This window comes from Morchella importuna, assembly GCF_003444635.1.
Source record: "Morchella importuna strain M04M26 chromosome Unknown Morimp01GS028, whole genome shotgun sequence".
NCBI classification, from domain to species: Eukaryota; Fungi; Ascomycota; class Pezizomycetes; order Pezizales; family Morchellaceae; genus Morchella; species Morchella importuna.
The window spans coordinates 682,919-699,151 of NW_025763425.1; the positions used below are offsets into that span (position 1 = coordinate 682,919).

At 48.9% G+C, this 16,233-nt stretch overlaps 2 protein-coding genes across 2 annotated transcripts; one reads left to right on the forward strand and one right to left on the reverse strand.

The window, feature by feature from the left end:
* Positions 1-9,585: 9,585 nt before the first annotated feature.
* Positions 9,586-10,517, forward strand: LAJ45_08294 (uncharacterized protein; the record flags this gene model as incomplete). The annotated part of the gene is made up of 2 exons (XM_046117845.1): positions 9,586-10,245; positions 10,323-10,517. 2 exons carry the CDS (start codon positions 9,586-9,588, stop codon positions 10,515-10,517), a joined length of 855 nt encoding a protein of 284 aa, XP_045969132.1.
* Positions 10,518-14,319: 3,802 nt separating this feature from the next.
* On the reverse strand, positions 14,320-15,989 carry LAJ45_08295 (uncharacterized protein; the record flags this gene model as incomplete). Its single annotated transcript, XM_046117846.1, has 4 exons — positions 14,320-14,675; positions 14,812-15,693; positions 15,754-15,819; positions 15,941-15,989. The coding sequence occupies 4 exons, from the start codon at positions 15,987-15,989 to the stop codon at positions 14,320-14,322; spliced, it is 1,353 nt and encodes a 450-aa protein (XP_045969133.1).
* Between the last annotated feature and the right edge of the window lie 244 nt (positions 15,990-16,233).

Sequence of the window (16,233 nt, forward strand, 5' to 3'; positions counted from 1 at the left end):
TGGGTCACTATTTTTTAGGCTCTAAAGGTATGTGGGTACCTGTAGTCTAGAACTCAGGCTCTTCTAGCACCTGCAACTGATCCCCATGGCCCGAGTACAGATAGCAGACCCTCCCATCAGATTTGAGTACTACCTCATCTATCCCTTTGTTAGCCATGAAACTGATATCTGCTGTATCCCATTCAATGTTGAGAGTGCCAGGTTCAGGGTTAGGTTTAGCGAAACATTTTCGGTACATACAGCTAGTACGAAAAAAACGCGGTGAAATCAGTAGTGTATGACTATGGGATCCAGTAAATAATACAAAATTAAACCGGCATTACAAAACGAATACAGTAGCAATGTTGTATTCTTACCGCATTACTAGCGCATCAACAGGAATAACGTAGCGAATCCATAGCCTTTTTTGGTATTGTATTCTTTTACATGTAGTATAGTAGATACAAGCGGAGTGCGGCCTTCGGCCGCCCAAATGTACTAAGGAAATGAGGTGCGGGCGGTACTGCGATAGTAACTTCTTAGATTATTGCTGTCATTCTGGATTATTGTGTCATCCAAACGTACAGGCATGCACTAAACCTCATCTCCATCTCTCCTTATATGTAATCTGTGATATATTAGCTCTAGTATGCACTCTAAGTCATTCAATTAGTAGCGTTAGTATGTACATGTAGTTCATGATAAAATGGTATCAGGGAAATTCGACCTTCATATATAAAAATATAGCTGTAGTTCTGTCAGTGTTTGTTCTTTTATATCCATCAATTGAAATAGCTACACGCCTTTTAATGCCAGTTCCCTTCCATCTCGGGAGTAGTTCTTTGTCCAATCATGATATGCAATCAATATTAGAAATACATGTAGTGCGCTGTAACCAATAGGAGACGTTCCTGGTGACGACGAGGAAGACTATATAGTTTAGATATTTGCAGTGATTTATTTCCTACCTCAAATTAACTAACGAGAAAGTTCAATTCATTTACTGGCACATTTATGAAACCGATAGAGTCAGATGCCGAGGAGGAAAGGAGAGGAGTGGGATATAGATGGGGAGGATTAAGAGACGGAGATTAACTTCTTCCATTTGTTTTGTTTTATTCTTAGCCAGTTTGTATTCTTGTGAGTGGTGGCAGAGGCAGATGAGAGGTTCGGGGGCTTACTGCGATATTGCCAATCCCTTTTATGTCTCAACTTAGAGAGGGGAGCGAAGGGATTTCGGATAGTGTCAAAGGCACTCAGTATCGAGCGCCCCATGCATGATTATTGAGAAAGAAGTTGATATATATCATCAATCCGTAATTATAATCCAAGTATTCGCAAAGTAGGCTTCATGGTCAAAGAAGTACCGAAACATTCGGGGCCTAGCCAGCCTGCTGGCAACCAGTTGGTAGTCTAGGTTGGATTGACCGCAGTTGGAGGTGATATCGTTGCAATGGAAAAAGCAGAGTCGGGGCTGCTTTTTTATTTCAGTCGATTTGTTGACTTTGGCCGACAAATCTACTGGACAGAATGTGTTGCGGAACACTCTAGCGAATAAGCCAACATTTCACGAACAAGTCATTCCTCGCCAAAATTTAACAAGTCGACCCCGTTGCCAAACGGGCCTTATCTGTTCTTTATTCGTCGTGAAGAATAGAGAACGTACTAACCCCAACAGTCGGTCAACAATATCCGCCCGAGAAGGCCTTTATATATAGTGTTCCAGTACTGTTCTATTGCATCACGCTCTATATACAGCCACTCAGCAAAAGTGTTCGTGATATGGTTTTCATGTCAGTGCGCAGTGTGGCGCACCCATAATACTAATGTTATTAAAGTTGAGATTCAAAACAACGAAAAATATATAATATAGTTTGTGACTATATACAAAAGGAAGATAGGTCATTAATCTTATTCTTCATTAATTTGGGCGCCATTGGTTCTCTTGGGGGGGGGGGGGGTTCTGGATGGTCCGCCGCGGTTGCATATGGAGAAATGTCTCACTCCGAAATCGGAATCACGAACACTTTTGCAGAGTGGCTGTATACTCGAGTGGTATGAGACTCTTATATTAATATTTCCGGCCACCTGATCGCGGGCATTTTCCAGTTAAGGACAATTAAATACAAGTATCACCAACTTCCATTCGCCATAGCAGTCATGATCAGTGTAGGTACACGTCATGATTATTTTGCGACTATATACAAGCATGTTTTATAATTTACTCGGTGATCCGCGTTCGGGATCGAGCTCAGTTTGTCAGTAGCCAGATACCTATATAGATACGTGTAACAAGATAGGTTATATATCCCATCAACTGTAACAACCGTTTTATCGTGTACCGAACTACATAATTATCATGTTTACGCAACTGACAACGTACTACACGTTAAAAAAAAGTATTATTATGAGATATAATTATATATATTGTACTCTTCTTGTATTATCTTGATTTAATCAATCTTTATAAGATTTTTTTTTATCTTGGTTGCGTTGCCAAAAATTTGATGCCCAGGTGACCCGAATCCACTAGTTTAATACATGGAAATCACTTGACACCGAGGTCCGGTTGCGTATGGTCCCATGCCCAGCCCGTTACTTGCAGCAGTGCAGACAAGCCTAGGTTGCGTCTAGCTCACCTTACTTCTGTCGCGGGCTCGAGCAGAATCAAGCACTTTTACTGTAAATAGAGGAACTTGCCTCGCTCCCCTTTTAGCCAGCGGAGTGAAATTTCGAAACTTGTGACTTTATCATATCGACCTATACATATTTCGAGATCTCTGCCAATCTCAGTATGGTCTTAATTCTGAAGTTTTTTTTAGAATTTTCTGCACCATGGAAAATTAACTCCCGTATCAGGCCTGCTCAACCGCCGATTTTGAGGATCACGATTCATGGCCCGTTTGATTTATTACTTATTCAGCTTCTGGCGGGTGATTGATTCATCCACTGGATACGTCCCAAGACGAAGTATCCCATTATATATATATACTCTAGGACGCTATGCTAAAATCTAGATGTCTAAACGTGTATAGATATCCCCGGAATACTATAATTATAATAGTCCCTTGATATATTAATTAATTTCGTGGGTTTTCCCTGGATTATCCCCATGCCCAAGAATTAGGAATCATTTGTGCCCGTAGAATATGGAGTTACAAATAGCCTCCAAGCACAAGATCGCCCTTTAAAGCATAGCCTCCAGGAGGCAGAAGCTATATAATAATGCAAGCGTGTTACCTATAGAACACAGATTCAACCATAAGGAGCGAATGCAGGCAATAAAAGGACTAAAGCGCGCACCAAACTATCCTACTCACAAAGCAGTTAAAAATGAGATTAGCGAGCTCATCGAAGAAGAAGACACATGGTGGGCAGGGAGAAGAAGAGGGCAAGGAAGGAGGTGGGGAATGCCAGTGAAAGGGGCAGTCAAAAATCTGGCAAAGATTGTAGGAAAGGACTGGAAGAAAATAGAGAGTTGGAAAAGCTATTACGAAAAGGAAAGAAAATGGGAAAAAAAGGCGAGGGAAGAGATTGAGATAGATATCAGACTGTATGATGAAAAAGGAATGGAAAAAAGAAGGCAGAAGGAAAGGAGGGAACAGGAAGGAGAGATTATCATGTACAGTAATAGCAGCAAGACAACGGAGGGAGTAGCAGCGGGAGTATGTAGGATAGGAAACGATAGAGGAGTATTGAGGAAAATCGGATACAGGCTGGGGAAAAAAATGGAAATCATGGATGCAGAAATGGTGGGGATCAAAAAAGCTATCGAGATCGGACTAACTTGAAAAGAGGCAGTGAAGGAAAGAAAGAAAACGATTACTATCAGATGCGACAGCAAGGAAGTGATGAGACGAGTAAAACATAGACACCAATCGTCAGGAGAGATTATGGCTCATAAAATACGCTACTGGTATGATGCTGGAAAGACACAAAAGATCCGAGTAAGACTGGAATGGGTCAAAGGACACAACAAGATAAAAGGAAATGTGTAAGCGGATAAAGCAGCCAAAGAAGCCGTCAATAAAGGAAGAATCGATGACGAGTGGTTCGTCTCGTTTGCATCTCTAGAAAGGGAGTCCCGGGAGGAAACAGTAAAGGAATGGGAGAAAGAATGGGAAACAAGAGCGAACAAGGAAAAGGCACGGCATAAACCATCGCAACAAAATACTATCAAATTTGACGATACGGACCGAACCAACAGAGTTATCATTAGCCGCCTCAGAATAGGCCATATAGCTATCAACAGATACCTAAAAAAGAATATGAAAGATCGAAAGCGCCGAATGCGAATGCGGCAAAGGAGAGCAGAGTGTAGCCCACATACTCGCAGAATGCGATGCAACGGCCGAAACCCGCAAAATTTTCAAAGAGCACAATACGGTCATCAAACTCGTTTGGAAGGCAAGTGGTATCGAAGCAGCTACAAAAATCTGGAATCAGTTTGCGGCATGGAAATAGGAGTCCGAGAGAAATGGACAGGAAGAGAGCGCAGAACTTGAAGAGGAGAGAAGGGAACTAGGGTATCATGATGGGTGGGGGACGCTGAAAGACGCTGGAAGCGAGGAATAGAATAAAGAGGGCTCTAGTGTTTTCATTCCCTATGTCAGAAATATGTGAGAGGAGGCGGAAGAGAAGGGGCAGTTCAGGGGTATTGCCATAACTGTAAAGTTGCATGCAATTAATCAATTAAACAAAAAAAAAAAAAATGCAAGTGTGTTATGGGTTCATAGGGTATCACTCGGTCTCTTCGTCATGAATAATCACTCGGCCTCTATTAAAACCTGAAGTATTCCTCCGAACTTGCTATATAAACACCTTGAACATCTAAAAACCATAACGCATGAGCTTATTAGTATGCTAGTAATGTTTTGTTGGTGGAGTAAGGCGCAGTAGGCCTAGTAGGCCCTTCTGCGGTGGAGAGCGCAGGATATACCGGCAAAGTTCGATTTGAATCCATGCGGATGGGTCCATCACTAGTGCAGTATGTACTGCGCTCTGATATTTCTCTCTAGATATATCGGCAGAGTAGTAGTGTAGTGTTTCTATCCTTGAGCGTGGCAGAGGTTTTGAATGGGTATAGAATATAGGTTCATGGACTATCACCCGGTAGTTTTGACACTGGCCGACTTGGGGTAACTGTTTTATCCCGCCCTAGCTATCGTATTAGAGCAAGCAACACATGTACGAGGAAGCGAGATGGGCTGCTGTTTTACGGGAATGAGGTCACCTTTTTGTGGAGGAGGTGAGGCCGGAAGAGGGGCGGTATAAAGTGCGTTCTCCTGTAGCTCCAGGCCTCCGCCCATCCCTTCCGGGTCTGGTTTGCGTTATATAATGGCGCTGCTTGCCCCCCTCTATCTCTGTGTTATCGGGCTTTGATTGTGTCGACGAGGGAAGTTGAGGGACTGGAGAGAAGCGTCGGTCGGTCGGGCTGGTCACGGAGGTTCTGGTTCTGGTGGTGTTGACCTTGAAGCTGCGCTGTGCCTTATCGTGAATGTCCATACCCCACATGTGCGTACACTAAGGGGGAGTCTAATGTCATATATCTGGCCCTCACCCAGTGGACACGGTGGTAGGGCCCAGTCGAGCTATTTGGAAGAAGAAGTCCATCAACCATCACCAGTGTACTCTGGCCAGTACTACACAAAAACATGAATTCAAAGCCAATCGTTAATCAATTAATCATATCAACCAGTATATACGGGCCAAAACTACAGATGCCACTCTACTTCCAAACATCAACTATAAGATACGAGCTACAACAGCTTGAGCTTACCGTCTTGCTTAAATCACCCATCTTTCGATTGAATCTCACTCTCACCCGCTAATACTGACGGCGTTGCAATGGTGCTAGAAATCTCAGGACCGAAAGGGGGAAGAGGTTGAGTCATAGAACATCACTCGTATTCAGAGACCTCAGATATTATATTAGAAAGGGCAGGCCAGGTTGTTCAAGCTTTTGGTTTTGTATAAGACAGCGAAATTAAGAGCACATCCACTCATACTGAACCCTCCGCCTTTGGTGACAAATGCCCAACACCAAGCCTAGCGCGCCACTAGCTAGCCAGAATTTTATTCGAGGATCACGAGCTCACCACATCAACCACACGGCCGCACCTCCGCCGCGCCCCAAACACAAACGGAGGTAATGACGTATCGGCCGGTACAAAGCCCACCTCCGCACGCACACTTCCCAGCTGAAAAGAAAGACCACCTTCTAACCTACATACACACTCCCCCTTACCCCTTACCCCTTGCCCCTTGCTTCCTGCGTAGCCCGGCGCCATCCCTGGATCCCGCTCATTGCCGCGTGCGGCCCTTACCTCGCTGCAGCACATCACGGGACGCGTCCTTATCTTGCATTGTGTTTTGTACCACCGCCGCCGCCGGGGAGGAAATCATGTGTTCTCACTCGTTCATTTGGCATCAGACGGTTTGTACTATGTAGTAGCTGCATGCGGCGGACCACCACCACCAGGTGGGCAAACAATGGGTGGGGGACCGTACCCGGGATGCAGGTGCCCGCCGTCGGGTGGCTGTACATGGCAGCGGGAGGGAGGGAGGGAGGGTCGCCCGGTGGAGGTAGGTTGGTATGGCATGTATTGCAACGGGGATGTATGTACACGCCCGGGTGCGTACACGGTCTAGGCTGGCGAACCACACAGTCCAGAGCGAGCGCAAACCCGGGCACTCACACAGACGCACGGCGCTTGTGTAATTGTTAATGAAATATATACGCATGGCTAGACACAGCAGTGATCTTCCGTCCCTGATCTGATCTCCCGGTAGATGTTCGAGCTAGAGTACCTAGCAGTAGATAGATAGATATGCGCAGATTGATTGTCCACCGTTCTGACAACCGGCTAGACTCCGAGAAGTGAGGGCACGTACGTCAATCAGCAGTCTCTGTGCCAGCTCTGTTTCGAACGCGGCTGGCCAATGATCTCACCTCCGTCCCAGGAGATCGCGGGAAACACACACAGGCAAATAAGAGACGCTATATATAACCACGGACGGGTATCATCCAGAGCTAGTAGTAGAGTACCTATGTAGATTAGAGGAATATCCTCAGACCTGCATAGGGGGAGCGCCGGATCAGCCATGAAACACCACACTGCTGAATTAAACACCTCAGCCCGATGATCGTCGCAGCACACACGGGTTTAGTAAACAAATTGCATTGCAGGCGACGTGTCAAACGAAACAAAACCCGCACAGCTAGCAAGCATGGGAGTGCAGAAACCCAAACCCTGAGGGAGCGGGATCGCGGCGAGGCAGATCCTACTGAGTCGCGGGAGGTAACGAATTAAGCTGGTGGATGGATGGATGGATGCGTGGGGCCCTCCTCGGCCAGACAAGCGAGCGCCACTCCACCCATCCGCCCGGCGCGCGGGCGCGGGGAGACGATCGGAGCGGGTAGAGCTGTGGAGTAGGTACCACTAGATACATGTAGCTACTTCCTACACAAGCGCCCGTCCGTCAATCCGTCCGCACCACCGTCACGAGAGGGGGCGACATGAAAGAAAAGAAAAACTCTTCTCTGCGGTGATGCCTGTGATGAAAGTACAAGACCTTGCGCACGCCCGGGCGACGGTCTGTCGGTCGGCCGGCGTGGGCACACACGCGGAGTGTGGTCGGTGCTACCGTGGGCGGTGGGCACGGTTACAGGTCCCGAGGGGAGAGGCTGCAGAGGGGATCGTCAGTGGCAGTTGAGATAGAGAGAGAGAGAGAGTGGGTTCAACTTCACTGCCGAGACATGTGTTTGCATGCATGCAGACAGACAGCCAGCTAGACGGGTTGAAGATTTTGGGGAAACGATAGCGGATAAGAAGAGTAGAGCCCTAACCCAGGAATCAAGCCTTCCGCTCTGTCTCTGGGTGGACAGACAGTCTACAGGGCAGAAAGACAGAAAGACATAGTTGCACCTGAACAGAAATTGGTGGATAGACACTACATTCCACTCTGCTTACAGAGCCAGTGGAGGGGAGAGCCTGCCTGTAGACCATGTACCCAAATCTCCACCACTTAGCTCGCTCTCGTCTCCGCTCTCTCCCCCCTCACACACTGCCCTCCTGCGAGTGGTCCCTGCGTCCCACCCCGTCTGCGTGTGTTTGTCTGCCTTTAGACTCTGTGCAGCAGCTGTGAGTGGGCTCTTTACCGAGCGGTGAGTTTTTCGGCTACTCTACATAGGTGCCCCCACACTCAACGTCTGTGTTGTGTGAGAGACTTTAGGTGAAGAGGTGATGGTCTGTCTTGCGTTGATGTAGCAGACAAACAGACAGACAGCTATGTAGAGACAGGGTTGGTGTCGTGCTTTGTGCACCGAGACACACCCCGACCGTTGCATGACGTCGCGCATTGGCTGACGATCTCTCCCCCCCTCACGTCCAGAAGGAAACCCAACAGTTTGCAAATCTCTGTCCTGTTGTGTCGAATCAAGATCTTGACCGCTCTACCTATCGATTTGAATCTCCCTCCCTTCAACTTCTTTTTCCCTCAGCCGATAGTGACGTCTATCCATCTGTAACAGGCTCTGTCTGTTTACGCCTCCACGTATCGGTGCAAGATCTGTCTCTCGCTTGCACATACCTGCATCCCGTTTCCATGGGCCGCGAATAAACTGCTCAAGCTTGACTGGGTGCCAATCACTGTGGTCTGCCCTGTTCAATTGCAGAGCATGGAGCTGCCGAGCGGGGGGATAGGAGAGAGGGAGAGCAGCCACTACCATCGATCCACCCGTGCGGTGCGGGCACTGGCAGCGGTGTAAACCTAAGGTCGGCGTCCCTCTTTTGGGGGGGGGGTTTTTCCTTGCTGTGCTGAGGATCCCCCCACCGCCACCACCACTCCACTCACAGCTCTTCTTTCTTGCGCTTGTCGACCTTGGCGTTAATCTTACATGTATTTATTCCCCGACGAACCCCCCGGCCTAGCTTGCTTGGTCCGTGTGCTGTGCAGCAGAGTACATACTACTACAGTCTTGGGTGGAGATATAACTTACACATCACAGGTTGGTTGTCTGCACCGTCCGCGTGGTTATCGGTTCCGCGCTACAGTCAAACTTTTCGTTCGTTTGTTTCCAAACCCCACCAGTACTACCCCTCCAACCAGCGGCAGCAAGGCTGGCTGGGTGATTGCTGGCTGTGTCGAACCCCACAGTTCAAAACACATACAAACAGCTTAGTCTACTCCACTCTACCCTCAGTCTATCTGTCCATCCCGGGGAAGAAAAAAAAAGAAAATCTCCACACGGTTAGCCTGTCGCTCTTCGTCTATCTGGCACCACGACCACCAAGTCTAGGCCCCCGCGATATATTATAAACAGACAGAGACCACCCCGTCGAGGGCACTTTGCATGGGGACAACTGCCACATACACTGCACGGACGCAATACTACTACTTAATAGACCGCCTTGCCTACTCCTCCTTCTCCTTTTGATACAGCCTGATCTCCGTTGCATCATCATCATCATAGAGACCCTTTCAGCATCATCATCAGAATCATCACCTTCAGACCTCACGATACAACTTCGACATCATCCATCAGCGTCTTCTTCAACATCATACCACTGCCACTTATCATCCGACAGATACCCATGTTCCGCCATGTCCCGCAATAATTCCGTCTCAACAACTGAAACATCGTGCAGCGGCTACACCTACCCCTCCGCCCTCTACCCACTCTCCACCACCTCAACGTCGACCACCCTGACTACGATTTCCTCCACAACGTCCCGAGAGAACCGAGTCATTTCCGACTTTAATCCCACCCTCCTGCTCTACATCCCCTCCCACGGGGGTCTGCGCGCCCGCAAGGCCAGCGCCGAGCTCACCATCCATGACGTAACCACGCATCTGCCTGGCTACAACCATCACACAAACTCGGTCCCCGACACCGTCACAATGGCGCAGATCAAGAGCGTTGTTGCTGCGCGCCGCTGGGAGTCCGGCGACGCCAGGGTGCCCACGCTCGTGTCGCGCCGCAACGGAAGCCTTTCATCGCGCAGCACAGTGCTGGCACCTGGAGGCATTGAGGCCGCAGAGTGGAAGGTACCGTGGGATGTGATGAAGCCCGCGAACATCACGCTCAAGGGCAACGAGGATCGGCGGGTGGAGGTGTGGTGCGGGCGCGAGGATCGCAGGGCGCAGGTGTGGTCCGTGGGGCGGGAGAGGTTCGTGTGGCGCTGGCTGGAGAGCGGGGAGTTGGTGCTCGAGAAGGAGAGTGAGGAGATGGGAAGCCATCAGATTGGCGCATTCCTGTTTGCGGTAGGTCTTTTTTTCTTTCTTTCTGTTCTCATGATTGGGGTTAGTTTGTGGGGCGAGTGCTGATCCGTCTGTTGTAGCATCACTCGAAGAATTCGTCGTTTGGCCCGCTCATGACCACCGGCGGTACGCTGATCCTGGATGAGCGCGGATTGTCGCGGACGATCGCGGTCACGAGCATGCTGATCCTCCTCAAGCGGGAGAGACAGCGACGCAGCATTGGCGGGCGAACATTCAGGGCCGAAACACCGAGGGCTCGGCGTGAGAGCGTCTAAACAGCAACACGGCTACCTATTAGTGCTGATAATTCCTTATCTCTGATTTATTTATTTTTTTCCTTTTTTATTTTTGCGTTTCGGATCTGGGTTCTGGTTTGGTTTTGGGCGGGCTTGGGTGGGGGGGAGCATATTTCGGGGTATTTCTTTTTTCCATTTCGATTTCCACGGCTATTACTACTACTACTACTACTACTACTACTACTACTTTTGGCATATCATATCCTATCATTGGAGGAGCGTTGATTTTGAGCTTTTGGGATTCTCGGCGTTACTGTTTTTTATTTTTTATTTTCTTATTGTTTATTTTTTTTTCTTTTTTTCCAGCTGGCCTTTTTATTATTTTTTTTTTTCCATTTCTTTCTTTTCCTGTGCTGCGCTGCGCTGGAAAAGGAGAAGAAGGAAAAAGCAAAAGCGGATTTCGCATTGTTTTCTCCGGCAATCGGGGGCCGCTGGTGCGGTCATCTATCTGTCTATCTGTCTAGCTGTCACCTTTATGTATGCAGGGTGGGGTGATTGTCTGCCTACTACCCCTCTTCCTCCTGCCGGACACCTGGCTGTCTATCTGTCTGTAAATACCCTACCATCAGATTGATTGCATCTGTCTATCCTCTCCCTTTCGTCGCCTCTCCTTTGTTTTTGTTTTTTTCTTCTCTTAATTTCTTTTCTCGCCGGCCGGACGCTACCTAGTTTGGGGGGTAGGTCGGTGCTGAATATAAAAATAATGACTGTGTGTCCAATCCAATCCAATCAATCAATGATGTCCCTGTGCCGAACAATGGTTTGTTTTCTTGACTTGGGCGGGGAAGGAAGGAGGAGGAGGAGGTACGTACACGTTGCCTTGACCGGTGGAGTCGTGGCAGGTGCTGGTGGGAGGTGGAGTGGGTGCGTGTGGGGCTTGGCCGAGTGATGGGGTGTGATGGGGTGTGTGGGGGGGGGAGGTGGGTGATGTAAGCGGGTTATGTAAGCAGAGGTGGGTGGGGTGTGGAGGTGGCGGTGGCTTGGGTAGTAGTGTGGGGTGGGGGATGGGTATTGGTGTAGCTCGGGCTTGGAGTCGGGGTTGATGTGTGTGGAGTATCTGTGGATGCGCCTTATGTGCTTTTGTTAATATAGGCCACATGGGGTATCTTTTTACTTCTGGCCGCAGGAATAGAAGATGTCATAACTGAAATAAATGCATATATGTACGTTATTTGATATATATTATATTCGCAGAGTATGCGTCTACCGAACTGACTTACGTTACTTTAGGGTTCTGCCTCCGGCCGAGATCCCATTGCAAATTTGCAATTGAGTCTGGTTGTGGTGGTGGTGCTATGGCGGCGGGGTGTGTAGAGAGGATGGGACGAACAGTGGTCTGGCCGAATAGAGATTAGGAGCACGGGTGAGTTGCGTAGACTAGGTGCAGGCCTCCGATTTATCTGGCTGTAGCTCGCGGGTTGATCTGTGCTTTGCGCTGCTGGCTGTGGATCTTTAGAGGCTTTCGGGTGTCTGTAGTGCTCTGCATGGAATTGTTGGTGACAGGAGCTATGGTCGGTATCTGGGCCTCCATTCCCCTAGTCTAAGATCTAGCTCGGCGTGTGAGATTGCTGTTGCTCTGACGCCAGTGAAGTGTGTTGGCGCTTTGGCTTAAGCTGTAGCCTGTAGCTAGGAGTGGATCTTCGAAGGTGGTCGTCGACCTAGTCTACCGTCCTGGGGGCAGGTAATCTCTAGTAATGTACTTCTAATGCCCTGATGGTGTGTGTAGCTATATTGGGTGCATTTACGAGTAAAACCATCGCGGACGCCAGAGTTAATCATGGACTATCACTCGGAGGACATTTGAAGTGGTTGTGAGCGGGTCGTCGCCTGGCGGTATGGTGGGCTGTGGTATGGCTTGTATGGTAGGAGTAGGAGCTGGTGGTGTAGGGCATTATAGTAGTGGTGCGGTTAAGGTTGGGTTGATTTGTGCCTGATCGATGTGTCGTTGCAGTTGTGGTTGTACGTGTAGGCGGTGATGGAAGTTGGGTCGGGCATTCAGCTGGGTGCTTATACATGCTGTGAAATGGGTGTCTCTCCCTGTCGATGCGAAGTTGGGTCCAGGTGTAACGACATACTTCGGTACATACTTGTATTACGACCGTCATAGATCGCGGGGTAAGGGTGTCGTGCTATAGTAGGAAAACCGTCCGCACAGCCAAATCCTTATTCCGAAGAACCACACAACCAGTAAGCTCCAAATTTTCCTAAAGCTCAGAGAACCTTGGTGGGAGCCCGGAATTAAATCTTCGGTCATTGGTTCCATCAATTGGAGCCTGTAGAGTCCCGTATCGAACTGGTGAGGCCTTGCTGCGTTGCCACACGTGTACCTTTTGCTACATCGACACCCATATTCTGGCCAGCGCTGTTGAATCTGGTCTCGGAGGGTGTTGTAGTAAGGTCCTAGGAGTCCCTGGAAGTGTTTTCTAACCATCTAGAAAGATAAGCGACCATGCTCTGGCGGTAATCTCGCGGATTCGGGGGATTAATGCGTAGTGGCCTCAAAAGGGGAATAATAACTAGTCTGTGGTTTGATATGCAAAACCTCTCTGAGAACGTCAAACTATAGTCACACCCTGTAACAAGTGCCCGGGTAAGTGTCCGGCGCGACCAAACACGCCAGGACCCAGTATATATGGCGGGAGACGTCTGTACGTGAGACATGATTCATCACTCGGAGTGCGTTGGTCGGGTGACTAATGACACAATATGTACAGCCGCATTTGAAAAGTATTGGCACCTCCGAGCCAAACTCACGAGGCAGTCCTTTCTGCTTTTCAACCCTCATATTCGAGACAATTGCCAGAGAGAGCTGCCATGACTCTATTGCGGTCATACCTATCAATAAGTTGAGTATGCGCGAGTGCCATGGATTTTGGTGGGCTACAATTCATGAACGACTCAATATAGTAGGGTGCCAGTACTTTTCGAATGCGGCTGTACGTACAACAGCAGACTACTCGAATCAGAAAGATGAATCAAGCGTATTTTATGGAGTACTCGAGCGCGGGCGTCGGTTGGTATTGATCGGAAAGGGATGTATGTAGACTTTAACGTCCTTTTCACGCGGCCAGCTGGCAGTTTCGGCCATAGCTGCGGAAGTGTTGCATCTGAGAGTCTGTTTCTGTTTTCTCTCGGGTTAATAGGTGGCTCGGCTATTCCGGTGGATTCCTAGACGTCGCTCGCCGTATATATCAGGCGTCTGTTTTTAAAGCCGAGTCGTGCCAGCTGTGCACTGGCGGAGAAGGGTAAAGATAATGTCTGGGTGAATCGCAGATGCCGTGATTGAACAAAATGTATACTTGATTATCGAAATTGAAGTCTCATATCTGTATAAACACTACAAAACCTCTGGGAACAAGCCGGGAGATTCATAGTTATTGTTTTTCCTTGGTGACGGCTTTTGTGCGCCTAAGATTTCGTGATGAGGAAACGCTGAGATATTTGAGCATACAGGGAACTACACAACAGTTTTAAACAGCGTTCGGGAAACGTTATATGTATCGCATATGTACTGCCACTGGGAAAATAAGCATCACCCTCGGAATTGGTTTGCGATTTTCCCTTTCTCTGCCAAGTATTTATTGAGTAGGACGACTAAATTTATATATATATGCGCAGTTCGTTATATTAGATCTTTCGCGCATATTGCCACAAGTATCACCATGAACCCATGTATAGTGTATCCTTGGTCTGGTTGGTTTTTTCTCCGTTATATAAATTATTCATGCATGCAGCCTTTCTACATCCCCAGATAGTTTGGCGGGTTCATTGAGCAAGCAAATCAAGCATAGGTGCTGCGATCATACAAAAAGAAGTTGGAATGTCCTCTAAAGCGCGAATGTGGCACGCGATAGAAGGCAATCCTTCGATTTTTGAACGCGATCCGGAAAAAGTCCATGTACGGCCTGTAGACCTCCTCCACATCGTTCAAGCTCGATGGTGGGCGGAATACATATTGGAGGACGCGGGTAGGGGCCGCAAACTCCTCTGCCGCATAGTCGCCGGGGCACGCCAGGTAGCCCACGACAAGGTCCCGGCCCGTGCGGTTGGAGCGGTGTTCGAACTTGGGCCGGAAGTCGCCAAAGTGGCAGAGACGGAGGAGACTGTGCTCGCTGGACTCGGCTCCTGTTTTTTCTTCTTTTTTTTTCAAAGATCAGTCATGAGTATCGATGTGACAATTAAAGCCATAAATATCATGCATGCACTTGTCTGTCTGTATCCAAGAGAATGGGAATGGGAATTGGGGGGGGGGGGGAGTTTGGTATATAAGTACCTTCCATCACAACACACGGCACCTCCGTTGCTAGAAAGGTGTTGAGCTCGAGCATCAAGAGAAGTGAAGAGACCTCCGCAAGCCCGCTGTAAGGTACCCTCGGCTTCAGCTCGGGACCCATCCCAAGCAGGCTCCTCAGGATCTTGCGGAACGGGTTAAAGTTGAGATTGTTGCTGTCACGCGCAGATGTCCAGCTCTTGATGGGTCCCTGCTTCTCCCCGTCCTCGACAATCCACTCGATGAAGCCGCCATAGAGACTCTCCAGCTGGGCATAGCGCCAGTCGGGGTCCGTCGCATGGTATGGCGGGAAGCGCGTCATCCCATCTTCGTCGGTGTCGGTAGCACTGTGATCATCCGGTAGCTTCCGGGCCCTGAGGGGCTCGAGAAAGGCCCCCGAGAAGAGATAGCTCATCACCAGGTATCTGGCGCCCGCACGGTAGAAGCTCTCCTCGCCGTGCTCGGTGATCCACTCGATCTGCACAATCTCCTGGAACTGGTTAAGCCAGCCCGCGAGCATGCGGCTGATCTGCTTGACGGTGAGGAGCTCGTCAAAGGTGGGGGGTGCCGCGGCGAGGCCCTCGCAAAAGGCCTTTGTGGGCGGCGTTGGGTAGTGTTTCTCGGCGAGGTCGAAATGGTTCCCTTCCCACTCGAGGGGGAGCTTGCTGGCCCGCGCGGCACGTAGGCAGTCGTCGAACATGAGGAAACGCTGTGAGGCTGCTTTACGGAGCAGGGTTCGCGTGTTGGACGTGAGCAGGCCGCGGAGGGAACGGCATGTCGAGGAGAGGTTTAGGATGTCGATGGGGCCGTTGAGGGCTTTGAAGATGGCGAGATGGATCTCTGAAGGGAGGGAGAGGATGCAGACTGACATGTTTGTTGTGGTGTCTGCGCGCGTTGGGCTATTGTGAGTTGAATCAATACAATAATATCACTAGGTTCAATTACCGTCAGAGGATAAGCTGTGGGGGAAGGAGGACTGGAAGTAGATAGATAGCTGATATATGAGAAGAACTGTAGATATATACTCAGCTGTCCGGGCAAGCAGGTGTGTAGAGTGCTACATAATACGTAGAAGTGCAATATGTATATGTATGTAGCTGTAGGGATTCGGGAGCTACTCTAGAGTACATACAGACATGCAACACCTTTGGTATATCCCTGGTCAGATACCCCACAATCATTGGCCATGGGCAACTTGGCAGCCTGAACTCTCCTCCCGCAGGGTACTTGGCAAGTGTTACTAATTATAAGTATATGCATATATGCAGAGAGAGAGTGTGTGTAGAATAGGTACATATGTATCTACACAATATCTCGCTCAAGAGGAAATGAGTGGAATTGGACGTTGCAGTATAATCGAGGTGGGTCATTCATTAGATCTGATCAACCATGAAAACCAGGCTTCAGCGGAAAGGGGTCCCCATG